Raw genomic sequence first — 27,712 nt, 5'->3', positions numbered from 1 at the left:
AGAGCCGACTGTCAGTGAAAAGCTCCTAGTTGGAAATACAACAGCAGAAAGAGAAAGGGTTTGCCTAGAGAAACATGTTTATTTGATTAAAGATACCCTGCGTATATAAAATTGAAGACATGAGTAAAAGCTGATCACGTTCTACCAAAGTGAAAGATGCGAAAACCGTTCCACGGTCGCTGTTTCACCCGGTCAATAGGAAAGTGAACACACTCAGATGTAAACAAGAGAAAAACATGGCTTCGCCCTTGATCAGGTGCTTCTCAAAGGTGAGACGAATAAGTAATGCAAAAGCGGTTTCTTCGTTCACATTGTTGTTTTTAGGATAGGTTGTCTTTGTGTAGTCATACTTCATTAGAAATACGAACTTAGCTAGTGAGTGTTTTTTTTGTAACTTTAAATTACCCCATTTCGAAACCTGCTATCACACAACGCGTTGGCTAGTTAGCTGCATGATAATAAAAATGACATAACGTTAGCTAGTTAGTTACCGCCTGCGTCAGTTACACCACAAGTTACTCATGAAGAAATGTCCTGCCTGTGTCACTGCTTTTTATCTTGCCGTATATAGCCACCACTCTCTCATATTCACTCATGCTGGAGAATGGATATATGTTTGTTGCCTGACGACTCAAACTGAATTGTTCCACTGCTCTATTGTCGCTTGCTACGGTCACTATTTAACATTTTAGAAGTGCTCAGAAAGTGATTTTTTAAAAACCTGAGTGCCAAAACATTCCAAGAGCAAAAGGTGCTCAAAGTTGACCTATTCTGCATACCCCACTTTACCATGAGACATCCGTGTCTTCACTACTGGAAACAAATAAACGGTTGAGTTTGATATCATAAAAGCTTTCAAACAGGGTTGTCAAACGTTCTCTGATGTCTGGACCTCCAACTATATTCGTATATGTTGTAAGCCCTACTTGTGCCCACCATTGGTTGAGACAACATGATCTTGAATACAGGGTGGGTATAATGTTTTGGCGGATAAATGTACTACAATGGGAATCAAATTGGAAAAATACTACTTAAATGAATTAATGCTTTTGTAGATTATTTATATTTAAGGTAAAAACAAATTTTAAATAAATAAAATCGTCAATTTTTATTTTATTTTTTATTGACAACCCTGTTTTTAAGCTTTTATGAAATCAAACTCAACTGTTTATTTTTTCTGGTGATGAAGACATGGATGTCTCGTGGTATGGTGGGGTATGCAAAATAGGTCACATTTCTCTTGAATGTTTTTTGCATTCATGTGCAAAAAGTCCCTTTCCGAGCACTTCTACGATGGGCAAATATGTGTGAAAGGTTTGGTACAAATCAAAGGGGGTGCTGTCAAAAAGGGATTGAATTCAAATGGATTTAATCAAATGGATGGCTGACCGAACAAGGAGTTTGGATAGCCGGGCAAATCATTTTTGGGGATTGAGTAGAGTGGCAACTTTTTGCCTAGACACTCAAGTTGTATCATGTCATCCATCAGCGAAAAAGGTAACTGTGTTATTTCAGGTTGGTAGGCAGGTGTCCCGACCATGGAGTGTGTGCCAACATGGGCTGCGGAACAGATCCACCCAACCAGACATGTCTGCAGAGCAGGCTGCTGCTCTGGGGGTCACCTACCCTCCACTACAGACATATTCTGAGGAGGAGGGGATGATGAGGGATGCTGGTGAGTTGGAGCATGCCGGATATACAGTAGGCAGAGCAACAAAGTGTATATATATATATATATATATATATCACATACAATACCAGTCAAAAGTTGACACCTACTCATTCAAGTTTTTAAAAGTTTTTTTAAAACTATTTTCTACATTGCAGAATAATAGTGAAGACATCCGAACTATGAAATAACACATATGGAATCATGTAGTAAGCAAAAAAGTGTTAAACAAATCAAATGATGTTATATTTTACATTCTTAAGTATCCACCCTTTGCCTTGACAGCTTTACACACTCATGGCATTCTCTCAACCAGCTTCACGAGGAATGCTTTTCCAACAGTCTTGAAGGAGTTCCCACCAATGCTGACTTCTTGTTGGCTACTTTTCCTTCACTCTGTGGTCCAACTCAACCCAAACCATCTCAATTGAGTTGAGTTGAGGTTGGGTGATTATGGAGGCCAGGTCATCTGATGGTCAAATAGCTCTTACGCCGCCTAGAGGTGTGTTGGGTCATTGTCCTGTTGAAAAACAAATGATAGTCCCACTAAGCCCAGACCAGATGGGATAGCATATCAATGCAGAATGCTGTGGTAGCCATGCTGGCTAAGACTGCCAAGAATTCTAAATAAATCACAGACCGTGTCACCAGCAATGCACCCCACACCATAACACCACCTCCTCCATGCTTCATGGTGGGAACCACACGTGCTGAGATAATCCGTTCACCTACTCTGCATTTCAAAAAGACGGCGGTTGGAACCAAAAATCTCAAGTTTGCACTCTACAGACAAAAAGGACAGATTTCCACCAGTCTAATATCTCGTGTTTCTTGCCCCAAGCAAGTCTCTTCTTACTGGTGTCCTTTAGTGGATTTTTTTGCAGCAATTCGACCATGAAGGCCTGATTCACGCAGTCTCCTCTGAACAGTTGATGTTGAGATGTGTCTGTTACTTGAATTCTGAAGCATTTATTTGGGCTGCAATCTGAGGCTGGTAACTCTAATGAACTTATCCTCTGCAGCAGAGGTAACTCTGGGTCTTCCTTTCCTGTGGCGGTCTTCATGAGAGCCAGTTTCATCACAGCACTTGATGTTTTTTTGCGACTGCACTTGAAGAAACTTTCAAAGTTCTTGAAATTTTCCAGATTGACTGGCCTTCATGTCTTAAAGTAATGATGGACTGTCATTTATCTTTGCTTATTTGAGTTGTTCTTGCCATAATATGGACTTGGTCTTTTACCAAATAGGGCTATATTCTGTATACCATCCCTACCTTGTCACAATACAACTGAGTGGCCCAAACTTATTAAGAAGGAAAGAAATTCCACAAATGAACTTTTAACAAGGCACACCTGTTAATTGAAATGCATTCCAGGTGACTACCTCATCAAGCTGGTTGAGCGAATGCCAAGAGTGTGCCAAAGCTGTCATCAAGGCAAAGGGTGGCTAATTTGAAGAATCTAAAATATATTTTGTTATTTCATAGTTTTGATGTCTTTACTATTGTTCTACAATGTAGAAAATAGTTAAAATAAAGAAAAACCCTGGAATGAGTAAGTGTGTCCAAACTTTTGACTGGTATTGTGTGTGTGATTATATAGCACTAAAACCAACCAATAAGATGTAATAAACAGACTGGATCATGCTATGGATTGGTCTAATTTGTCATGAATTTGGTTTTATGTAAGTTCAATTAATCAAGTCACATTGCATTTCATTTTAATGTCCCACATTTGAACAGTGAACAAGTTTGCACAGGAGCGTCTTGCCCCGTTCGTGTCGAAGATGGACGAAAACTCTCTCATGGACCCGGAAGTGATAAAGTCCCTCTTTGAACAGGGGGTATGTGTTTCTCTGCTTTACATCCTATGGTCATTAGGCTCAGGGCATTTCCATGTAAAAGGACCCATTTAGAACCAACGTGAAGCTCATAAGGACCCATTTGAACCAACTTGAAGTGGGGCTAAAATTTCAAGCTAAGTGCAGTATCCTCTCAAGGTGAGGTCATTTTGACCCCTTCCTTTAAAAAAAAAAAATAATAATAATCAACTATTGCTAGTTAAACAAAATTGCATTTTCAATTAGTAGAAACTAATATAATTGACGCTGTTTTATTTTTTTAGCATACAGCTCAGTGTTTGAATGATTTATTTTATACAGTCATTTAAGCTCCTCTTTATCAAGGGTGTCAATCATTTCGGACCCTACTGTGTGTTTAAGATATTTTCTCTTCTCTCTTCATGAGGATAATGAATGTCAATCATTTCAGACCCTACTGTGTGTTTTAAGATATTTTCTCTCTTCATGAGGATAATGAATTTGTTTGGGGGCGGAGCTCATTAGAATACTAGCCAGTGTGTAGAATAATACCCAAATATGTAAAGCAGGATATTACCCAGGATACATCACCATGAAGATAATTATATTCATATCCATAATTATGCATTTCTGTAGAATACTGATCAGGGACCCATGATGTAGTTCCGTTACCGTAATTCTGTTACCTGATGGAAATCAACTTAGTGTACTTCAATAACCAAAATATATATTTTTGAAGTCGAGGTGTCATGTCTGCAGAAAGAATGGGATATCAGCAGACATCTTGGAATCTTCATTCTCAAGACACTGAGTGTACAAAATGTGCAATGACAGACTAATCAGGTGAAAGCTATGATCGCTTATTGATGTCACTTGTTAAATCCACTTCAATCAGTGTAGATGAAGGGGAGGAGAAGAAGGATGTTTAAGCCTTGAGACATGAATGTTGTATGTGTGTCATTCAGAGGGTGAATGGTCAAGACAAAATATTAAAAGTGCCTTTGAACTGGGTTGTAGGGTCCAGGGGTACCGGTTTGTGTCAAGAACTGCAACGCTGCTGGGTTTTCCACACTCAACAGTTTCCCCGTGTGTATCAAGAACGGTCCACCACCCAAAGGACATCCAGCCAACATGACACAACTGTTGGGGAAGCATTGGAGTCAACATGGGCCAGCATCCCCTGTGGAATGCGTTCGACACCTTGTAGAGTCCATTTCCTGACGAATTGATGCTGTTCTGAGGGGCTAAAGGAGGTGCAACTCAATATTAGGAAGGTGTTCCTAATGTTTTGTACTCTCAGTGTATATTTAGAGTTTTTGTAAAGCGTTCTCACATAAGAAACTGAGGGAGATTTTACCGAAATTCTGTTACCAAACTTTGCATCGGCGCAGTTCTTCTAGGGAATGTATTTTTGTCAAATGTTCAAAGGGAAATTGTTAAAATTAGTCCTTGTGCATGGAGTTGGTTTGTTTAAACTTTTTAAATACATGTTTTTTTTGTTTAGTAATATTTGGAAGTCGCAGCATAATTCCGTTATCGTGGAATAGACCTCCGTCATGTTCATTAGACACTGCCCTGTTGTCAAAAAGGACACTGCCCTGTTGTCAAAATGGACACTGCCCTGTTGTCCAAAAAGGACACTGCCCTGTTGTCAAAATGGACACTGCCCTGTTGTCAAAATGGACACTGCCCTGTTGTCAAAATGGACACTGCCCTGTTGTCAAAAAGGACACTGCCCTGTTGTCAAAATGGACACTGCCCTGTTGTCCAAAAGAACACGTTAAAGTATGTCCTGAACACCACCCTGTTGTATGTACCTGAGTATTCCCCATTAATTTGTCAGATGATTCATTGTCACTTCCCAGCTGATGGGCATAGAGATCGACCCAGAGTACGGAGGCACCGGCTCCACGTTCTTCTCCTCCATCCTGGTCATTGAGGAGCTGGCCAAAGTGGACGCCTCCGTGGCCGTGCTGTGTGACATCCAGAACACCCTCATCAACACGCTGTTCACCAAGCTGGGGACCGCAGCCCAGAAAGAGAGGTATCTCAGCCGGCTGTCAACAGACATGGTGAGTGACTTAACAGGTTGCGTGTCGTATTGATTTTATTCAACGGGTTTCTAGCCTGAGAGGAAATATGTGGCCTATGTGTGTTGATTTAAGGGTAGTGAGAGGTAGTGTGTTTTGATTTAAGGGTAGTGAGAGGTAGTGTGTTTTGATTTAAGGGTAGTGAGAGGTAGTGTGTTTTGATTTAAGGGTAGTGAGAGGTAGTGTGTTGATTTAAGGGTAGTGAGAGGTAGTGTGTTGATTTAAGGGTAGTGAGAGGTAGTGTGTTGATTTAAGGGTAGTGAGAGGTAGTGTGTTGATTTAAGGGTAGTGAGAGGTAGTGTGTTTTGATTTAAGGGTAGTGAGAGGTAGTGTGTTTTGATTTAAGGGTAGTGAGAAGTAGTGTGTTTAGATTTAAGGGTAGTGAGAGGTAGTGTGTTTTGATTTAAGGGTAGTGAGAGGTAGTGTGTTTTGATTTAAGGGTAGTGAGAGGTAGTGTGTTGATTTAAGGGTAGTGAGAGGTAGTGTGTTGATTTAAGGGTAGTGAGAGGTAGTGTGTGTTGATTTAAGGGTAGTGAGAGGTAGTGTGTTTTGATTTAAGGGTAGTGAGAGGTAGTGTGTTTTGATTTAAGGGTAGTGAGAGGTAGTGCATCTGTGTTTTGATTTAAGGGTAGTGAGAAGTAGTGTGTTTTGATTTAAGGGTAGTGAGAGGTAGTGTGTTGATTTAAGGGTAGTGAGAGGTAGTGTGTTGATTTAAGGGTAGTGAGAGGTAGTGTGTTTTGATTTAAGGGTAGTGAGAGGTAGTGTGTTGATTTAAGGGTAGTGAGAGGTAGTGTGTTTTGATTTAAGGGTAGTGAGAGGTAGTGTGTTGATTTAAGGGTAGTGAGAGGTAGTGTGTTGATTTAAGGGTAGTGAGAGGTAGTGTGTTTTGATTTAAGGGTAGTGAGAGGTAGTGTGTTGATTTAAGGGTAGTGAGAGGTAGTGTGTTTTGATTTAAGGGTAGTGAGAGGTAGTGTGTTTTGATTTAAGGGTAGTGAGAGGTAGTGTGTTGATTTAAGGGTAGTGAGAGGTAGTGTGTTTTGATTTAAGGGTAGTGAGAGGTAGTGTGTTGATTTAAGGGTAGTGAGAGGTAGTGTGTTGATTTAAGGGTAGTGAGAGGTAGTGTGTTTTGATTTAAGGGTAGTGAGAGGTAGTGTGTTTTGATTTAAGGGTAGTGAGAGGTAGTGTGTTTTGATTTAAGGGTAGTGAGAGGTAGTGTGTTTTGATTTAAGGGTAGTGAGAGGTAGTGTGTTGATTTAAGGGTAGTGAGAGGTAGTGTGTTGATTTAAGGGTAGTGAGAGGTAGTGTGTTTTGATTTAAGGGTAGTGAGAGGTAGTCTGTATCTATGTGTTTTGATTTAAGGCTGAACTAGTAAGTTTTTAAATAAAGCTTCTGATCATGTAGCTAACGTCTCTTGATTATAGCCAGTAGAGGGCGCTACTGGTTCACAAGACATTTAACAGACCTACAACGCCTTCAGAAAATATCCACTTCACGTTTAAACACATTGTGTTGTTGTTACAGCCTGAATTTAAAATGGATTCAATTTTGGATTTTTTTTAATGCATCATGTTATGGGTATGCTTGTAATCGTTAAACTCCCCAGTACTTTTCAGGATAAAAAAAATAGAGCTAATTACAGGTAAAGTCCTAGAGGAAAACCTGCTTCATTCTTCACTCTGTTGTTTCTTCTTCGTGTTGTATCTCAGTCCATATTTTACAGCTGTTTCTTCTTCTTCGTGTTGTATCTTGGTCCATATTTTACAGCTGTTTCTTCTTCTTCGTGTTGTATCTTGGACCATATTTTACAGCTGTTTCTTCTTCTTCGTGTTGTATCTTGGACCATATTTTACAGCTGTTTCTTCTTCTTCGTGTTGTATCTTGGACCATATTTTACAGCTGTTTCTTCTTTGTGTTGTATCTTGGACCATATTTTACAGCTGTTTCTTTTTCTTCTTTGTGTTGTATCTTGGACCATATTTTACAGCTGTTTCTTCTTCGTGTTGTATCTTGGTCCATATTTTACAGCTGTTTCTTCTTCGTGTTGTATCTTGGACCATATTTTACAGCTGTTTCTTCTTCGTGTTGTATCTTGGACCATATTTTACAGCTGTTTCTTCTTCTTCGTGTTGTATCTTGGACCATATTTTACAGCTGTTTCTTCTTCGTGTTGTATCTTGGTCCATATTTTACAGCTGTTTCTTCTTCATGTTGTATCTTGGACCATATTTTACAGCTGTTCTTCTTCGTGTTGTATCTTGGACCATATTTTACAGCTGTTTCTTCTTCATGTTGTATCTTGGTCCATATTTTACAGCTGTTCTTCTTCTTCGTGTTGTATCTTGGACCATATTTTACAGCTGTTTCTTCTTCGTGTTGTATCTTGGACCATATTTTACAGCTGTTTCTTCTTCTTCGTGTTGTATCTTGGACCATATTTTACAGCTGTTTCTTCTTCATGTTGTATCTTGGACCATATTTTACAGCTGTTTCTTCTTCGTGTTGTATCTTGGACCATATTTTACAGCTGTTTCTTCTTCGTGTTGTATCTTGGACCATATTTTACAGCTGTTTCTTCTTCTTCGTGTTGTATCTTGGACCATATTTTACAGCTGTTTCTTCTTCATGTTGTATCTTGGTCCATATTTTACAGCTGTTTCTTCTTCATGTTGTATCTTGGACCATATTTTACAGCTGTTTCTTCTTCGTGTTGTATCTTGGACCATATTTTACAGCTGTTTCTTCTTCTTCGTGTTGTATCTTGGACCATATTTTACAGCTGTTTCTTCTTTGTGTTGTATCTTGGACCATATTTTACAGCTGTTTCTTCTTCTTCGTGTTGTATCTTGGACCATATTTTACAGCTGTTTCTTCTTCTTCGTGTTGTATCTTGGACCATATTTTACAGCTGTTTCTTCTTCTTCGTGTTGTATCTTGGACCATATTTTACAGCTGTTTCTTCTTCTTCGTGTTGTATCTTGGACCATATTTTACAGCTGTTTCTTCTTCTTTGTGTTGTATCTTGGTCCATATTTTACAGCTGTTTCTTCTTCTTCTTCGTGTTGTATCTTGGACCATATTTTACAGCTGTTTCTTCTTCGTGTTGTATCTTGGACCATATTTTACAGCTGTTTCTTCTTCGTGTTGTATCTTGGACCATATTTTACAGCTGTTTCTTCTTCGTGTTGTATCTTGGACCATATTTTACAGCTGTTTCTTCTTCGTGTTGTATCTTGGACCATATTTTACAGCTGTTTCTTCTTCTTCTTCGTGTTGTATTTTGGACCATATTTTACAGCTGTTAATTCTTCTTCTTCGTGTTGTATCTTGGACCATATTTTACAGCTGTTTCTTCTTCGTGTTGTATCTTGGACCATATTTTACAGCTGTTTCTTCTTCTTCGTGTTGTATCTTGGACCATATTTTACAGCTGTTTCTTCTTCTTCGTGTTGTATCTTGGACCATATTTTACAGCTGTTTCTTCTTCGTGTTGTATCTTGGACCATATTTTACAGCTGAGGTTTCTATATTGTGCCTACGATTGGTTGAGACACAACAGGATCTTGAATACAGGGTGGATATAATGTTTTGGCTGATAAATGGTACTAATATCTGTAGTTTTAACATTTTACTGTCAATCCTCCATAGGAAACCTATTGAAATCATAGAAATATACATCATAGAATAGACATTACCGTTTTAAGTTGTCATTCAATGGCAGCCATATTTGGGGTAGTAATTAGAAGTTAATATTTCAATAACATTTAAATGTCAATGGTGTACCAGCGAAATTGCAGTGGTCTGAAGGATATGTATTTTCTATAATTTATTGTCCTGTAGTTCCAGACCTGTCCATGTAATGATGCTGATACCTTGTTGTCCTGTAGGTTGGTAGTTCCAGACCTGTCCATGTAATGATGCTGATACCTTGTTGTTCTGTACTGTAGTTCCAGACGTGTCCATGTAATGATGCTGATACCTTGTTGTCCTGTAGGTTGGTAGTTCCAGACCTGTCCATGTAATGATGCTGATACCTTGTTGTCCTGTAGTTCCAGACCTGTCCATGTAATGATGCTGACACCTTGTTGTTCTGTAGTTCCAGACCTGTCCATGTAATGATGCTGACACCTTGTTGTTCTGTACTGTAGTTCCAGACCTGTCCATGTAATGATGCTGACGCCTTGTTGTCCTGTAGTTCCAGACCTGTCCATGTAATGATGCTGACACCTTGTTGTCCTGTACATCCAGACCTGTCCATGTAATGATGCTGACGCCTTGTTGTCCTGTAGTTCCAGACCTGTCCATGTAATGATGCTGACGCCTTGTTGTCCTGTAGTTTCAGACCTGTCCATGTAATGATGCTGACACCTTGTTGTCCTGTACTGTAGTTCCAGACCTGTCCATGTAATGATGCTGACACCTTGTTGTCCTGTAGTTCCAGACCTGTCCATGTAATGATGCTGACACCTTGTTGTTCTGTACTGTAGTTCCAGACCTGTCCGTGTAATGATGCTGACACCTTGTTGTCCTGTACATCCAGACCTGTCCATTTAATGATGCTGACACCTTGTTGTCCTGTAGTTCCAGACCTGTCCATGTAATGATGCTGACACCTTGTTGTCCTGTACTGTAGTTCCAGACCTGTCCATGTAATGATGCTGATACCTTGTTGTCCTGTACTGTAGTTCCAGACCTGTCCATGTAATGATGCTGACACCTTGTTGTTCTGTACTGTAGTTCCAGACCTGTCCATGTAATGATGCTGACACCTTGTTGTCCTGTAGTTCCAGACCTGTCCATGTAATGATGCTGACACCTTGTTGTCCTGTAGATCCAGACCTGTCCATGTAATGATGCTGATACCTTGTTGTCCTGTAGATCCAGACCTGTCCATGTAATGATGCTGACACCTTGTTGTCCTGTACTGTAGTTCCAGACCTGTCCATGTAATGATGCTGATACCTTGTTGTCCTGTAGTTCCAGACCTGTCCATGTAATGATGCTGATACCTTGTTGTCCTGTACTGTAGTTCCAGACCTGTCCATGTAATGATGCTGATACCTTGTTTTCCTGTAGTTCCAGACCTGTCCATGTAATGATGCTGACACCTTGTTGTCCTGTCCTGTAGATCCAGACCTGTCCATGTAATGATGCTGATACCTTGTTGTCCTGTAGTTCCAGACCTGTCCATGTAATGATGCTGACACCTTGTTGTCCTGTACTGTAGTTCCAGACCTGTCCATGTAATGATGCTGACACCTTGTTGTCCTGTAGTTCCAGACCTGTCCATGTAATGATGCTGACACCTTGTTGTCCTGTACTGTAGTTCCAGACCTGTCCATGTAATGATGCTAACACCTTGTTGTTCTGTACTGTAGTTCCAGACCTGTCCATGTAATGATGCTGACACCTTGTTGTTCTGTACTGTAGTTCCAGACCTGTCCATGTAATGATGCTGACACCTTGTTGTCCTGTACATCCAGACCTGTCCATTTAATGATGCTGACACCTTGTTGTCCTGTAGTTCCAGACCTGTCCATGTAATGATGCTGACACCTTGTTGTTCTGTACTGTAGTTCCAGACCTGTCAGTGTAATGATGCTGACACCTTGTTGTCCTGTACATCCAGACCTGTCCATTTAATGATGCTGACACCTTGTTGTCCTGTAGTTCCAGACCTGTCCATGTAATGATGCTGACACCTTGTTGTCCTGTACTGTAGTTCCAGACCTGTCCATGTAATGATGCTGATACCTTGTTGTCCTGTACTGTAGTTCCAGACCTGTCCATGTAATGATGCTGACACCTTGTTGTCCTGTAGTTCCAGACCTGTCCATGTAATGATGCTGATACCTTGTTGTCCTGTACTGTAGTTCCAGACCTGTCCATGTAATGATGCTGACACCTTGTTGTCCTGTAGTTCCAGACCTGTCCATGTAATGATGCTGATACCTTGTTGTCCTGTACTGTAGTTCCAGACCTGTCCATGTAATGATGCTGATACCTTGTTTTCCTGTAGTTCCAGACCTGTCCATGTAATGATGCTGACACCTTGTTGTCCTGTCCTGTAGATCCAGACCTGTCCATGTAATGATGCTGATACCTTGTTGTCCTGTAGTTCCAGACCTGTCCATGTAATGATGCTGACACCTTGTTGTCCTGTACTGTAGTTCCAGACCTGTCCATGTAATGATGCTGACACCTTGTTGTCCTGTAGTTCCAGACCTGTCCATGTAATGATGCTGACACCTTGTTGTCCTGTACTGTAGTTCCAGACCTGTCCATGTAATGATGCTGACACCTTGTTGTCCTGTAGTTCCAGACCTGTCCATGTAATGATGCTGACACCTTGTTGTCCTGTACTGTAGTTCCAGACCTGTCCATGTAATGATGCTAACACCTTGTTGTTCTGTACTGTAGTTCCAGACCTGTCCATGTAATGATGCTGACACCTTGTTGTTCTGTACTGTAGTTCCAGACCTGTCCATGTAATGATGCTGACACCTTGTTGTCCTGTACATCCAGACCTGTCCATTTAATGATGCTGACACCTTGTTTTCCTGTAGTTCCAGACCTGTCCATGTAATGATGCTGATACCTTGTTGTCCTGTAGTTCCAGACCTGTCCATGTAATGATGCTGACACCTTGTTGTCCTGTCCTGTAGATCCAGACCTGTCCATGTAATGATGCTGACACCTTGTTGTCCTGTAGTTCCAGACCTGTCCATGTAATGATGCTGATACCTTGTTGTCCTGTACTGTAGTTCCAGACCTGTCCATGTAATGATGCTGATACCTTGTTGTCCTGTCCTGTAGTTCCAGACCTGTCCATGTAATGATGCTGATACCTTGTTGTCCTGTCCTGTAGGTTGGTAGTTCCAGACCTGTCCATGTAATTATACCTTGTTGTCCTGTAGTTCCAGACCTGTCCATGTAATGATGCTAACACTTTGTTGTCCTGTCCTGTAGGTTGGTAGTTCCAGACCTGTCCATGTAATGATACCTTGTTGTCCTGTCCTGTAGGTTGGTAGTTTCTGCCTGTCAGAAGCAGAGTCGGGTAGCGATGCCTTCTCTCTGAAGACCCGCGCTGACAAACATGGAGACTATTACGTCATCAACGGTTCCAAGATGTGGATCAGCAACGCAGAGCAAGCCGGGGTGTTTCTGGTGATGGCCAACGTGGACCCGTCTGCTGTGAGTTCAACCCCACGCAGTCAACAACCCACGCAGTCACCGAACCACGCAGTCACCAACCCACGCAGTAACCAAACAAACCCACGCAGTCACCAACCCAACCCACACAGTCACCAACCCAACCCACGCAGTCACCAACCCATCCCACGCAGTCGCCAACCCAACCCACGCAGTCACCATCCAAACTCAGTCACCAACCCAACCCACGCAGTCACCAACCCAACCCACGCAGTCACAAAACAAACACACACAGTCACCAACCCACGCAGTCACCAACCCAACCCACGCAGTCACCAACCCACGCAGTCACCAAACAAACCCACGCAGTCACCAACCCACGCAGTCACCAAACAAACCCACGCAGTCACCAACCCACGCAGTCACCAACCCACGCAGTCACCAACCCACGCAGTCACCAACCCACGCAGTCACCAACCCACGCAGTCACCAAACAAACCCACGCAGTCACCAACCCACGCAGTAACCAAACAAACCCACGCAGTCACCAACCCACGCAGTCACCAACCCACGCAGTCACCAACCCACGCAGTCACCAAACAAACCCACGCAGTCACTAACCCACGCAGTCACCAACCCACGCAGTAACCAAACAAACCCACGCAGTCACCAACCCACGCAGTCACCAACCCAACCCACGCAGTCACCAACCCAACCCACACAGTCACCAACCCAACCCACGCAGTCACCAACCCAACCCACGCAGTCACCAAACAAACCCACGCAGTCACCAAACAAACCCACGCAGTCACCAACCCACGCAGTCACCACTGTTTGTCTTCAGACTGTAGAGGAGTTTCTCCTTAGTGTTTGTCTTGTCTTCAGACTGTGGAGGAGTTTCTCCTTAGTGTTTGTCTTCAGACTGTAGAGGAGTTTCTCCTTAGTTTTTGTCTTGTCTTCAGGCTGTAGAGGAGCTTCTCCTTAGTGTTTGTCTTGTCTTCAGGCTGTAGAGGAGTTTCTCCTTAGTGTTTGTCTTCAGGCTGTAGAGGAGTTTCTCCTTAGTGTTTGATATGTCCTGTTGAGTGGTAGCTCCTAGGAAACAGCTACTTCCTGGTTTACACGCTGTTGGAACCTGTGTATGTGACCAATAAAGTTTGATTTTGTATCCAGCAGTAAATTGACAGTAAACTTCCTCTTTTGTCGACAGGGTCACCGAGGTATCACCTGCTTCATCGTGGACAGAGACACCGAGGGGCTTCAGATCGGCAAGAAGGAGAACAAACTGGGTCTGAGAGCTTCTTCAACCTGTCCTCTCAACCTGGATAACATCAAGGTAGGTAGGCTCTTCAACCTGTCCTCTCAACCTGGACAACATCATGGTAGGTAGGCTCTTCAACCTGTCCTCTTAACCTGGACAACATCAAGGTGGGTAGACTCTTCAACCTGGATAACATAACGGTAGGTAGGCTCTTCAACCTGGACAACATCAAGGTAGGTAGGCTCTTCAACCTGGACAACATCAAGGTAGGTAGGCTCTTCAACCTGGATAATATCAAGGTAGGTAGGCTCTTCAACCTGAACAACATCAAGGTAGGTAGGCTCTTCAACCTGGACAACATCAAGGTAGGTAGGCTCTTCAACCTGTCCTCTCAACCTGGACAACATCAAGGTGGGTAGGCTCTTCAAACTGGACAACATCAAGGTGGGTAGGCTCTTCAACCTGGACAACATCAAGGTGGGTAAGCTCTTCAAACTGTTCTCTCAACCTGGACAACATCAAGGTAGGTAGGCTCTTCAACCTGGATAACATCAAGGTAGGTAGGCTCTTCAACCTGGACAACATCAAGGTAGGTAGGCTCTTCAACCTGGATAACATCAAGGTAGGTAGGCTCTTCAACCTGGACAACATCAAGGTAGGTAGGCTCTTCAACCTGGACAACATCAAGGTAGGTAGGCTCTTCAACCTGTCCTCTCAACCTGGACAACATCAAGGTAGGTAGGCTCTTCAACCTGGACAACATCAAGGTAGGTAGGCTCTTCAACCTGGACAACATCAAGGTAGGTAGGCTCGTCAACCTGGACAACATCAAGGTAGGTAGGCTCGTCAACCTGGACAACATCAAGGTGGGTAGGCTCGTCAACCTGGACAACATCAAGGTGGGTAGGCTCTTCAACCTGGACAACATCAAGGCACACATTCTATATATGAACAAATATAGACCGTAACAACAACCAACAATGAAAAGGTGAATCTGATATGCATCAACCTGTCCATCAGATCAGAAGCATGTTGACTGAATGGTCATGTAATGTGTGTATAATAATGAATAATAATAATAATAATAATAATAATAATAATAATAATGAACCTTCTAGCTGCGTATATGAAATGTGTCTGTACTCTCTAGAAGTGGCCATTTTTAGAGTATCCGTATTTTAGATTCTGTCTATATATTTTGTCGGGCTGACCCCATTTAGTCGACTGGTCCATTGATTGGTCCGATAGGCTGTTGGTCGACCAGAGATTTCTTTGGTTTTGTTGAAGGTTCCTGAGAAGAACGTCTTGGGTCAGATCGGCCACGGATACAAGTACGCCATCGGCATGCTGAACGAGGGCAGGATTGGGATCGCCGCTCAGATGCTGGGCCTGGCTCAGGGTTGCTTCGACCAGGCCGTTCCCTACACCAGACAGAGGGTTCAGTTTGGCAAACGCATCTTCGACTTCCAGGTTAAAAAACATATTCATTTAAAAAATATATATACATTTCCTGGTCATGGGATGAATGTTTCTCCACTTGTAGGTGTTGCTGCTGTGACCAGTGTGTGGCTTACTGACTTCTATCAAACTCATCTTTGTGATTCATTTTAAAAACCTCCATTATTCTCCATCTTGAACAATAATCGAGGTCATTTAGCAGATACTTTAAAAAAATAAAATAATCCAAAACGACTCAGTCATGGCTGCATACGTTTTAGCCTGGTTGGCCCCAGCGGGAATCGAACCCACAGCCCTGGCATTGCTGTGGGCTGTGGGTTCCTTAGCCACACAGAACCAGTGTTGTATTGGAAGGAAACTCCAGCACACTAGTGATCATGATGCTTATATAATGTGTTTACAGCACCACATCTAAAGGGTGTTCTGTAATGTGTTACAGCACCACATCTAAAGGGTGTTCTGTAATGTGTTACAGCACCACATCTAAAGGGTGTTCTGTAATGTGTTACAGCACCACATCTAAAGGGTGTTCTGTAATGTGTTACAGCACCACATCTAAAGGGTGTTCTGTAATGTGTTACAGCACCACATCTAAAGGGTGTTCTGTAATATGATACAGCACCACATCTAAAGGGTGTTCTGTAATGTGTTACAGCACCACATCTAAAGGGTGTTCTGTAATGTGTTACAGCACCACATCTAAAGGGTGTTCTGTAATGTGTTACAGCACCACATCTAAAGGGTGTTCTGTAATGTGCTACAGCACCACATCTAAAGGGTGTTCTGTAATGTGTTACAGCACCACATCTAAAGGGTGTTCTGTAATGTGTTACAGCACCACATCTAAAGGGTGTTCTGGAATGTGTTACAGCACCACATCTAAAGGGTGTTCTGTAATGTGTTACAGCACCACATCTAAAGGGTGTTCTGTAATGTGTTACAGCACCACATCTAAAGGGTGTTCTGTAATGTGCTACAGCACCACATCTAAAGGGTGTTCTGTAATGTGCTACAGCACCACATCTAAAGGGTGTTCTGTAATGTGTTTACAGCACCACATCTAAAGGGTGTTCTGTAATGTGTTACAGCACCACATCTAAAGGGTGTTCTGTAATGTGTTACAGCACCACATCTAAAGGGTGTTCTGTAATGTGTTACAGCACCACATCTAAAGGGTGTTCTGTAATGTGTTACAGCACCACATCTAAAGGGTGTTCTGTAATGTGTTACAGCACCACATCTAAAGGGTGTTCTGTAATGTGTTTACAGCACCACATCTAAAGGGTGTTCTGTAATGTGTTACAGCACCACATCTAAAGGGTGTTCTGTAATGTGTTACAGCACCACATCTAAAGGGTGTTCTGTAATGTGTTACAGCACCACATCTAAAGGGTGTTCTGTAATGTGTTACAGCACCACATCTAAAGGGTGTTCTGTAATGTGTTACAGCACCACATCTAAAGGGTGTTCTGTAATGTGTTACAGCACCACATCTAAAGGGTGTTATGTAATGTGTTACAGCACCACATCTAAAGGGTGTTCTGTAATGTGTTACAGCACCACATCTAAAGGGTGTTCTGTAATGTGTTTACAGCACCACATCTAAAGGGTGTTATGTAATGTGTTACAGCACCACATCTAAAGGGTGTTCTGTAATGTGTTACAGCACCACATCTAAAAGGTGTTCTGTAATGTGTTACAGCACCACATCTAAAGGGTGTTATGTAATGTGTTACAGCACCACATCTAAAGGGTGTTCTGTAATGTGTTTACAGCACCACATCTAAAGGGTGTTATGTAATGTGTTACAGCACCACATCTAAAGGGTGTTCTGTAATGTGTTACAGCACCACATCTAAAGGGTGTTCTGTAATGTGTTACAGCACCACATCTAAAGGGTGTTCTGTAATGTGTTACAGCACCACATCTAAAAGGTGTTCTGTAATGTGTTACAGCACCACATCTAAAGGGTGTTATGTAATGTGTTACAGCACCACATCTAAAGGGTGTTATGTAATGTGTTACAGCACCACATCTAAAGGGTGTTCTGTAATGTGTTACAGCACCACATCTAAAGGGTGTTATGTAATGTGTTACAGCACCACATCTAAAGGGTGTTCTGTAATGTGTTACAGCACCACATCTAAAGGGTGTTCTGTAATGTGTTACAGCACCACATCTAAAGGGTGTTCTGTAATGTGTTACAGCACCACATCTAAAGGGTGTTCTGTAATGTGTTACAGCACCACATCTAAAAGGTGTTCTGTAATGTGTTACAGCACCACATCTAAAGGGTGTTCTGTAATGTGTTACAGCACCACATCTAAAGGGTGTTCTGTAATGTGTTACAGCACCACATCTAAAGGGTGTTCTGTAATGTGTTACAGCACCACATCTAAAGGGTGTTCTGTAATGTGTTACAGCACCACATCTAAAGGGTGTTCTGTAATGTGTTACAGCACCACATCTAAAGGGTGTTCTGTAATGTGTTTACAGCACCACATCTAAAGGGTGTTCTGTAATGTGTTACAGCACCACATCTAAAGGGTGTTCTGTAATGTGTTACAGCACCACATCTAAAGGGTGTTCTGTAATGTGTTACAGCACCACATCTAAAGGGTGTTCTGTAATGTGTTACAGCACCACATCTAAAGGGTGTTCTGTAATGTGTTACAGCACCACATCTAAAGGGTGTTCTGTAATGTGTTACAGCACCACATCTAAAGGGTGTTCTGTAATGTGTTACAGCACCACATCTAAAGGGTGTTCTGTAATGTGTTTCAGCACCACATCTAAAGGGTGTTCTGTAATGTGTTACAGCACCACATCTAAAGGGTGTTCTGTAATGTGTTACAGCACCACATCCAAAGGGTGTTCTGTAATATGTTACAGCACCACATCTAAAGGGTGTTCTGTAATGTGTTACAGCACCACATCTAAAGGGTGTTCTGTAATGTGTTACAGCACCACATCTAAAGGGTGTTCTGTAATGTGTTACAGCACCACATCTAAAGGGTGTTCTGTAATGTGTTACAGCACCACATCTAAAAGGTGTTCTGTAATGTGTTACAGCACCACATCTAAAGGGTGTTCTGTAATGTGTTACAGCACCACATCTAAAGGGTGTTCTGTAATGTGTTACAGCACCACATCTAAAGGGTGTTCTGTAATGTGTTACAGCACCACATCTAAAGGGTGTTCTGTAGTGTTACAGCACCACATCTAAAGGGTGTTCTGTAATGTGTTACAGCACCACATCTAAAGGGTGTTCTGTAATGTGTTACAGCACCACATCTAAAGGATGTTCTGTAATGTGTTACAGCACCACATCTAAAGGGTGTTCTGTAGTGTTACAGCACCACATCTAAAGGGTGTTCTGTAATGTGTTACAGCACCACATCTAAAGGGTGTTCTGTAATGTGTTACAGCACCACATCTAAAGGGTGTTCTGTAATGTGTTACAGCACCACATCTAAAGGGTGTTCTGTAATGTGTTACAGCACCACATCTAAAGGGTGTTCTGTAATGTGTTACAGCACCACATCTAAAGGGTGTTCTGTAATGTGTTACAGCACCACATCTAAAGGGTGTTCTGTAATGTGTTACAGCACCACATCTAAAGGGTGTTCTGTAATGTGTTACAGCACCACATCTAAAGGATGTTCTGTAATGTGTTACAGCACCACATCTAAAGGGTGTTCTGTAATGTGTTACAGCACCACATCTAAAGGGTGTTCTGTAATGTGTTACAGCACCACATCTAAAGGGTGTTCTGTAATGTGTTACAGCACCACATCTAAAGGGTGTTCTGTAATGTGTTACAGCACCACATCTAAAGGGTGTTCTGTAATGTGTTACAGCACCACATCTAAAGGGTGTTCTGTAATGTGTTACAGCACCACATCTAAAGGGTGTTCTGTAATGTGTTACAGCACCACATCTAAAGGGTGTTCTGTAATGTGTTACAGCACCACATCTAAAGGGTGTTCTGTAATGTGTTACAGCACCACATCTAAAGGGTGTTCTGTAATGTGTTACAGCACCACATCTAAAGGGTGTTCTGTAATGTGTTACAGCACCACATCTAAAGGGTGTTCTGTAATGTGTTACAGCACCACATCTAAAGGGTGTTCTGTAATGTGTTACAGCACCACATCTAAAGGGTGTTCTGTAATGTGTTACAGCACCACATCTAAAGGGTGTTCTGTAATGTGTTACAGCACCACATCTAAAGGGTGTTCTGTAATGTGTTACAGCACCACATCTAAAGGGTGTTCTGTAATGTGTTACAGCACCACATCTAAAGGGTGTTCTGTAATGTGTTACAGCACCACATCTAAAGGGTGTTCTGTAATGTGTTACAGCACCACATCTAAAGGGTGTTCTGTAATGTGTTACAGCACCACATCTAAAGGGTGTTCTGTAATGTGTTACAGCACCACATCTAAAGGGTGTTCTGTAATGTGTTACAGCACCACATCTAAAGGGTGTTCTGTAATGTGTTACAGCACCACATCTAAAGGGTGTTCTGTAATGTGTTTCAGGCCATGCAGCACCAGATCGCCCATGTAGCCACCCAGATAGAGGCTGCCAGGCTGCTTACCTACAACGCTGCCCGGCTGAAGGAGGCTGGAAGACCTTTCATCAAGGAGGCCTGCATGGCCAAGTACTTCACCTCAGAGGTGAGCTGAATGTAGAGACCAAGGCCCACGTTCATACAGCGTCTCAGAGTGCTGATCTACGATCATATAATCACTGGACTGGTCCTGTATCAGAACCCTGCTCGGAGAGGGGTCCCGCCCTGCTCCGAGAGGGGTCCCCACCCTGCTCGGAGAGGGGTCCCGCCCTGCTCGGAGAGGGTTACCGCCCTGCTCGGAGACGGGTCACCGCCCTGCTCCGAGAGGGGTCCCCACCCTGCTCCGAGAGGGGTCCCGCCCTGCTCCGAGAGGGGTCCCCACCCTGCTCCGAGAGGGGTCCCGCCCTGCTCCGAGAGGGGTCCCCACCCTGCTCCGAGAGGGGTCCCACCCTGCTCCGAGAGCGGTCCCCGCCCTGCTCGGAGAGGGGTCCCCACCCTGCTCGGAGAGGGGTCCCGCCCTGCTCGGAGAGGGGTACAGGGAATGAACAGTGTAAATCCAAACTACTTCATTCAACAGCATCACAGTATTTGTGTTGATTGTTCCTTGTTCTTTTCTGCATAAATTAGGTGGCAACGTTGACCACTTCAAAATGCATCGAGTGGATGGGAGGGGTAGGCTTCACCAAAGACTACCCTGTTGAGAAGTACTACAGAGATTGTAAAATAGGTAAGTTTCTATGGCTAGTTCCAAAGCTTTTCCTGTACTGTTGCTATGCAACCCGGTGGGTAGCATGACTCTGTGGGGTGGTGTTTAGGAACGTCATGACTACAGTTAGCAAGCTAGTTATTGGGCCACAGCAAGGTGGAGTGGGGGGGGGGGGGGGGGGGGGGTGTTTAGGAACGTCATAACTACAGTTAGCTAGCTAGTTATTGGGCCACAGCAAGGTGGAGTGGGGAGGGGGGGGTGGTGTTTAGGAACGTCATAACTACAGTTAGCTAGCTAGTTATTGGGCCACAGCAAGGTGGAGTGGGGAGGGGGGGGGATGGTGTTTAGGAACGTCATAACTACAGTTAGCTAGCTAGTTATTGGGCCACAGCAAGGTGGAGTGGGGAGGGGGGGATGGTGTTTAGGAACGTCATAACTACAGTTAGCTAGCTAGTTATTGGGCCACAGCAAGGTGGAGTGGGGAGGGGGGGGTGGTGTTTAGGAACGTCATAACTACAGTTAGCTAGCTAGTTATTGGGCCACAGCAAGGTGGAGTGGGCAGGGGGGGGGGGATGGTGTTTAGGAACGTCATAACTACAGTTAGCTAGCTAGTTATTGGGCCACAGCAAGGTGGAGTGGGCAGGGGGGGGATGGTGTTTAGGAACGTCATAACTACAGTTAGCTAGCTAGTTATTGGGCCACAGCAAGGTGGAGTGGGGAGGGGGGGGGATGGTGTTTAGGAACGTCATAACTACAGTTAGCTAGCTAGTTATTGGGCCACAGCAAGGTGGAGTGGGGAGGGGGGGGTGGTGTTTAGGAACGTCATAACTACAGTTAGCTAGCTAGTTATTGGGCCACAGCAAGGTGGAGTGGGCAGGGGGGGGGTGGTGTTTAGGAACGTCATAACTACAGTTAGCTAGCTAGTTATTGGGCCACAGCAAGGTGGAGTGGGGAGGGGGGGATGGTGTTTAGGAACGTCATAACTACAGTTAGCTAGCTAGTTATTGGGCCACAGCAAGGTGGAGTGGGGAGGGGGGGGGTGGTGTTTAGGAACGTCATAACTACAGTTAGCTAGCTAGTTATTGGGCCACAGCAAGGTGGAGTGGGGAGGGGGGGGTGGTGTTTAGGAACGTCATAACTACAGTTAGCTAGCTAGTTATTGGGCCACAGCAAGGTGGAGTGGGGAGGGGGGGGATGGTGTTTAGGAACGTCATAACTACAGTTAGCTAGCTAGTTATTGGGCCACAGCAAGGTGGAGTGGGGAGGGGGGGATGGTGTTTAGGAACGTCATAACTACAGTTAGCTAGCTAGTTATTGGGCCACAGCAAGGTGGAGTGGGGAGGGGGGGGTGGTGTTTAGGAACGTCATAACTACAGTTAGCTAGCTAGTTATTGGGCCACAGCAAGGTGGAGTGGGCAGGGGGGGGGATGGTGTTTAGGAACGTCATAACTACAGTTAGCTAGCTAGTTATTGGGCCACAGCAAGGTGGAGTGGGCAGGGGGGGGGATGGTGTTTAGGAACGTCATAACTACAGTTAGCTAGCTAGTTATTGGGCCACAGCAAGGTGGAGTGGGCAGGGGGGGGGGGATGGTGTTTAGGAACGTCATAACTACAGTTAGCTAGCTAGTTATTGGGCCACAGCAAGGTGGAGTGGGGGGGGGGGGGGATGGTGTTTAGGAACGTCATAACTACAGTTAGCTAGCTAGTTATTGGGCCACAGCAAGGTGGAGTGGGGAGGGGGGGGTGGTGTTTAGGAACGTCATAACTACAGTTAGCTAGCTAGTTATTGGGCCACAGCAAGGTGAATTGGGGAGGGGGGGATGGTGTTTAGGAACGTCATAACTACAGTTAGCTAGCTAGTTATTGGGCCACAGCAAGGTGGAGTGGGGAGGGGGGGGTGGTGTTTAGGAACGTCATAACTACAGTTAGCTAGCTAGTTATTGGGCCACAGCAAGGTGGAGTGGGCAGGGGGGGGGATGGTGTTTAGGAACGTCATAACTACAGTTAGCTAGCTAGTTATTGGGCCACAGCAAGGTGGAGTGGGGAGGGGGGGGGATGGTGTTTAGGAACGTCATAACTACAGTTAGCTAGCTAGTTATTGGGCCACAGCAAGGTGGAGTGGGCAGGGGGGGGGATGGTGTTTAGGAACGTCATAACTACAGTTAGCTAGCTAGTTATTGGGCCACAGCAAGGTGGGAGTGGGGAGGGGGGGGGGGGGGTGGTGTTTAGGAACGTCATAACTACAGTTAGCTAGCTAGTTATTGGGCCACAGCAAGGTGGGAGTGGGGAGGGGGGGGGGTGGTGTTTAGGAACGTCATAACTACAGTTAGCTAGCTAGTTATTGGGCCACAGCAAGGTGGAGTGGGGAGGGGGGGGGATGGTGTTTAGGAACGTCATAACTACAGTTAGCTAGCTAGTTATTGGGCCACAGCAAGGTGGAGTGGGGAGGGGGGGATGGTGTTTAGGAACGTCATAACTACAGTTAGCTAGCTAGTTATTGGGCCACAGCAAGGTGGAGTGGGCAGGGGGGGGGATGGTGTTTAGGAACGTCATAACTACAGTTAGCTAGCTAGTTATTGGGCCACAGCAAGGTGGAGTGGGCAGGGGGGGGGGGATGGTGTTTAGGAACGTCATAACTACAGTTAGCTAGCTAGTTATTGGGCCACAGCAAGGTGGAGTGGGGAGGGGGGGGGATGGTGTTTAGGAACGTCATAACTACAGTTAGCTAGCTAGTTATTGGGCCACAGCAAGGTGGAGTGGGGAGGGGGGGGTGGTGTTTAGGAACGTCATAACTACAGTTAGCTAGCTAGTTATTGGGCCACAGCAAGGTGGAGTGGGGAGGGGGGGGATGGTGTTTAGGAACGTCATAACTACAGTTAGCTAGCTAGTTATTGGGCCACAGCAAGGTGGAGTGGGGAGGGGGGGGTGGTGTTTAGGAACGTCATAACTACAGTTAGCTAGCTAGTTATTGGGCCACAGCAAGGTGGAGTGGGCAGGGGGGGGGATGGTGTTTAGGAACGTCATAACTACAGTTAGCTAGCTAGTTATTGGGCCACAGCAAGGTGGAGTGGGCAGGGGGGGGGATGGTGTTTAGGAACGTCATAACTACAGTTAGCTAGCTAGTTATTGGGCCACAGCAAGGTGGAGTGGGCAGGGGGGGGGGGGGGGGGTGGTGTTTAGGAACGTCATAACTACAGTTAGCTAGCTAGTTATTGGGCCACAGCAAGGTGGAGTGGGGAGGGGGGGGGATGGTGTTTAGGAACGTCATAACTACAGTTAGCTAGCTAGTTATTGGGCCACAGCAAGGTGGAGTGGGCAGGGGGGGGGGGATGGTGTTTAGGAACGTCATAACTACAGTTAGCTAGCTAGTTATTGGGCCACAGCAAGGTGGAGTGGGCAGGGGGGGGGATGGTGTTTAGGAACGTCATAACTACAGTTAGCTAGCTAGTTATTGGGCCACAGCAAGGTGGAGTGGGGAGGGGGGGGATGGTGTTTAGGAACGTCATAACTACAGTTAGCTAGCTAGTTATTGGGCCACAGCAAGGTGGAGTGGGGAGGGGGGGGTGGTGTTTAGGAACGTCATAACTACAGTTAGCTAGCTAGTTATTGGGCCACAGCAAGGTGTCTGGTCTGACCTTGGTGTGCTAGGAGAGAGGGGGGTGCTAGGAGAGAGGGGGGTGCTAGGAGAGAGGGGGGTGCTAGGAGAGAGGGGGGTGCTAGGAGAGAGGGGGGTGCTAGGAGAGAGCGGGGTGCTAGGAGAGAGGGGGGTGGGTGCTAGGAGAGAGGGGGGTGCTAGGAGAGAGGGGGGTGCTAGGAGAGAGGGGGGTGCTAGGAGAGAGGGGGGTGCTAGGAGAGAGGGGGGTGCTAGGAGAGAGGGGGTGGGTGCTAGGAGAGAGGGGGTGGGTGCTAGGAGAGAGGGGGGTGCTAGGAGAGAGGGGGTTTGTCCAAAATAAGAGGACGGGCCCTGTGTGGCGTCCTAGGTAAGAGGACGGGGCCCTGTGTGGCGTCCTAGGTAAGAGGACGGGGCCCTGTGTGGCGTCCTAGGTAAGAGGACGGGGCCCTGTGTGGCGTCCTAGGTAAGAGGACGGGGCCCTGTGGCGTCCTAGGTAGAGGACGGGGCCCTGTGTGGCGTCCTAGGTAAGAGGACGGGGCCCTGTGGCGTCCTAGGTAGAGGACGGGGCCCTGTGTGGCGTCCTAGGTAAGAGGACGGGGCCCTGTGGCGTCCTAGGTAAGAGGACGGGGCCCTGTGGCGTCCTAGGTAAGAGGACGGGGCCCTGTGGCGTCCTAGGTAAGAGGACGGGGCCCTGTGGCGTCCTAGGTAAGAGGACGGGGCCCTGTGGCGTCCTAGGTAAGAGGACGGGGCCCTGTGGCGTCCTAGGTAAGAGGACGGGGCCCTGTGGCGTCCTAGGTAAGAGGACGGGGCCCTGTGGCGTCCTAGGTAAGAGGACGGGGCCCTGTGGCGTCCTAGGTAAGAGGACGGGGCCCTGTGGCGTCCTAGGTAAGAGGACGGGGCCCTGTGGCGTCCTAGGTAGAGGACGGGGCCTGTGTGGCGTCCTAGGTAAGAGGACGGGGCCCTGTGTGGCGTCCTAGGTAAGAGGACGGGGCCCTGTGGCGTCCTAGGTAAGAGGACGGGGCCCTGTGTGGCGTCCTAGGTAGAGGACGGGCCCTGTGGCGTCCTAGGTAAGAGGACGGGGCCCTGTGTGGCGTCCTAGGTAAGAGGACGGGGCCCTGTGGCGTCCTAGGTAAGAGGACGGGGCCCTGTGTGGCGTCCTAGGTAGAGGACGGGCCCTGTGGCGTCCTAGGTAAGAGGACGGGGCCCTGTGTGGCGTCCTAGGTAAGAGGACGGGGCCCTGTGGCGTCCTAGGTAAGAGGACGGGGCCCTGTGGCGTCCTAACTGTTGATGGCAGACATTTTGGCAGATCCAGGCGCAGTTCGACAGACTGAGTGAACTGTTTCTCTTTGGTCCAGTACTGATTTAAGGAAAACTCTCTCTTTTAAATATTGGTGGAAGTTATGGACATTAACGTGTGATAACATGTCGTCTGTAATGTTCTATTCCTGTATTGGTGATTAAAGCTGGTCATTAAAGCTGTTCCTCCGTCTCTGTATCTACACAGGTACCATTTATGAGGGCACAACCAACATCCAGCTGTCCACCATGGCCAAGTTTATAGACAAGGAGTATGATCACTGACCTCCTGACCTGGTCTGGCTGTTTCCTCATCGTGTAGACTGATCTCCTGACCTGGTCTGGCTGTTTCCTCATAGTGTAGACTGACCTCCTGACCTGACCTCCTGCCCTGGTCTGGCTGTTTCCTCATCGTGTAGACTGATCTCCTGACCTGACCTCCTGCCCTGGTCTGGCTGTTTCCTCATCGTGTAGACTGACCTCCTGACCTGGTCTCCTGCCCTGGTCTGGCTGTTTCCTCATCGTGTAGACTGACCTCCTGACCTGGTCTCCTGCCCTGGTTTGGCTGTTTCCTCATCGTGTAGACTGACCTCCTGACCTGGTCTCCTGACCTGATCTGGCTGTTTCCTCATCGTGTAGACTGACCTCCTGACCTGGTCTCCTGACCTGATCTGGCTGTTTCCTCATCGTGTAGACTGATCTCCTGACCTGGTCTCCTGACCTGGTCTCCTGACCGTATTCTCAGCATGGAGACTGACCCGACCTCCTGACCTGATCTCCTGACCCGACCTCCTGACCTGATCTCCTGACCGTCATACACTCCTCTTTGTGACCAACTGGATTTGATCACTCGTTGTTGAACTGGTGTGGGATTTAGGGCTCTATTCAATCTGAATGGTTGGAAGTTCAGCGTTTTACAGCATGATATGAACATTTTAAAGGCCATGCGCCCGGGTTAGTGGAGACCGTAAACAATCTGTACCACTTCAGCCAGCCAGACTGAATAGAGCCCTTAGTGTCAGACATTACTGTAGAGGTCATGTGTGAACCACTGCTGACTATATAGTACTAGAGGATGCTCCATAATCATGTTCACTTCGTCAATGTATCTGATGCTTTCCACTATGGATGGATTAATGGTTACTGGTTCCAGACCTGTAGATAGATGGTGTAAAGTAGCTCTGGTGTTTCCAACTGGTTCCAGACCTGTTGATAGATAGTGTAAAGTAGCTCTGGTGTTTCCAACTGGTTCCAGACCTGTTGATAGATAGTGTAAAGTAGCTCTGGTGTTTCCAACTGGTTCCAGACCTGTTGATAGATAGTGTAAAGTAGCTCTGGTGTTGGTACAACTGTTTCCAGACCTGTTGATAGATAGTGTAAAGTAGCTCTGGTGTTTCCAACTGGTTCCAGACCTGTTGATAGATAGTGTAAAGTAGCTCTGGTGTTTCCAACTGGTTCCAGACCTGTAGATAGATGGTGTAAAGTAGCTCTGGTGTTTCCAACTGGTTCCAGACCTGTTGATAGATAGTGTAAAGTAGCTCTGGTGTTTCCAACTGGTTCCAGACCTGTAGATAGATGGTGTAAAGTAGCTCTGGTGTTTCCAACTGGTTCCAGACCTGTAGATAGATGGTGTAAAGTAGCTCTGGTGTGTTCGACTGTTTCCAGACCTGTTGATAGATAGTGTAAAGTAGCTCTGGTGTGTTCAACTGTTTCCAGACCTGTTGATAGATAGTGTAAAGTAGCTCTGGTGTGTTCAACTGGTTCCAGACCTGGAGATAGATAGTGTAAAGTGAGCTACTTTACACTATCTCCAGGTCTGGAAACAGTTGGAAACACCATGGTGTGTTGGTATTGTTGTGTGTTCAACTGTTTCCAGACCTGTTGATAGATAGTGTAACATATCTCTGGTGTGTTTGTACAACTATTACCAGACTTGTTGATAGATAGTGTAACATATCTCTGGTGTGTTGGTACAACTGTTTCCAGACCTGTTGATAGATAGTGTAACATATCTCTAGTGTGTTGGTACAACTGTTTCCAGACCTGTTGATAGATAGTGTAACATATCTCTGGTGTGTT

The 27,712-nt window shown here is 45.4% G+C and overlaps 1 protein-coding gene across 4 annotated transcripts; it reads left to right on the top strand.

The window, feature by feature from the left end:
• The first annotated feature begins 38 nt into the window (after window positions 1-38).
• Window positions 39-26,374, top strand: LOC110531877 (acyl-CoA dehydrogenase short/branched chain). Of its 4 annotated transcripts, none has more exons than XR_005053382.1 (11): window positions 39-269; window positions 1,516-1,675; window positions 3,411-3,511; window positions 5,353-5,559; window positions 12,598-12,768; window positions 13,934-14,059; window positions 15,272-15,454; window positions 19,987-20,124; window positions 20,646-20,745; window positions 25,842-25,972; window positions 26,015-26,374. XR_005053382.1 is itself a non-coding variant. In XM_036989044.1 (11 exons), exons 1-10 carry the CDS (start codon window positions 237-239, stop codon window positions 25,916-25,918), a joined length of 1,296 nt encoding a protein of 431 aa, XP_036844939.1. In that variant the 5' UTR covers window positions 39-236; the 3' UTR covers window positions 25,919-25,930; window positions 26,028-26,374. The 4 variants fall into 4 exon arrangements, 3 of the variants coding, with proteins under 3 accessions (XP_036844939.1, XP_036844930.1, XP_036844949.1); XM_036989044.1 differs by having other exon boundaries at window positions 25,842-25,930; window positions 26,028-26,374; XM_036989035.1 differs by having other exon boundaries at window positions 25,842-25,930; window positions 25,973-26,374.
• The last annotated feature ends 1,338 nt before the right edge of the window (window positions 26,375-27,712 follow it).

This window comes from Oncorhynchus mykiss, chromosome 1 (assembly GCF_013265735.2).
Source record: "Oncorhynchus mykiss isolate Arlee chromosome 1, USDA_OmykA_1.1, whole genome shotgun sequence".
Lineage (NCBI taxonomy): Eukaryota > Metazoa > Chordata > Actinopteri > Salmoniformes > Salmonidae > Oncorhynchus > Oncorhynchus mykiss.
Note: the sequence above shows the minus strand (reverse complement) of the source record. Positions and strands in the feature narration are given on the sequence as shown.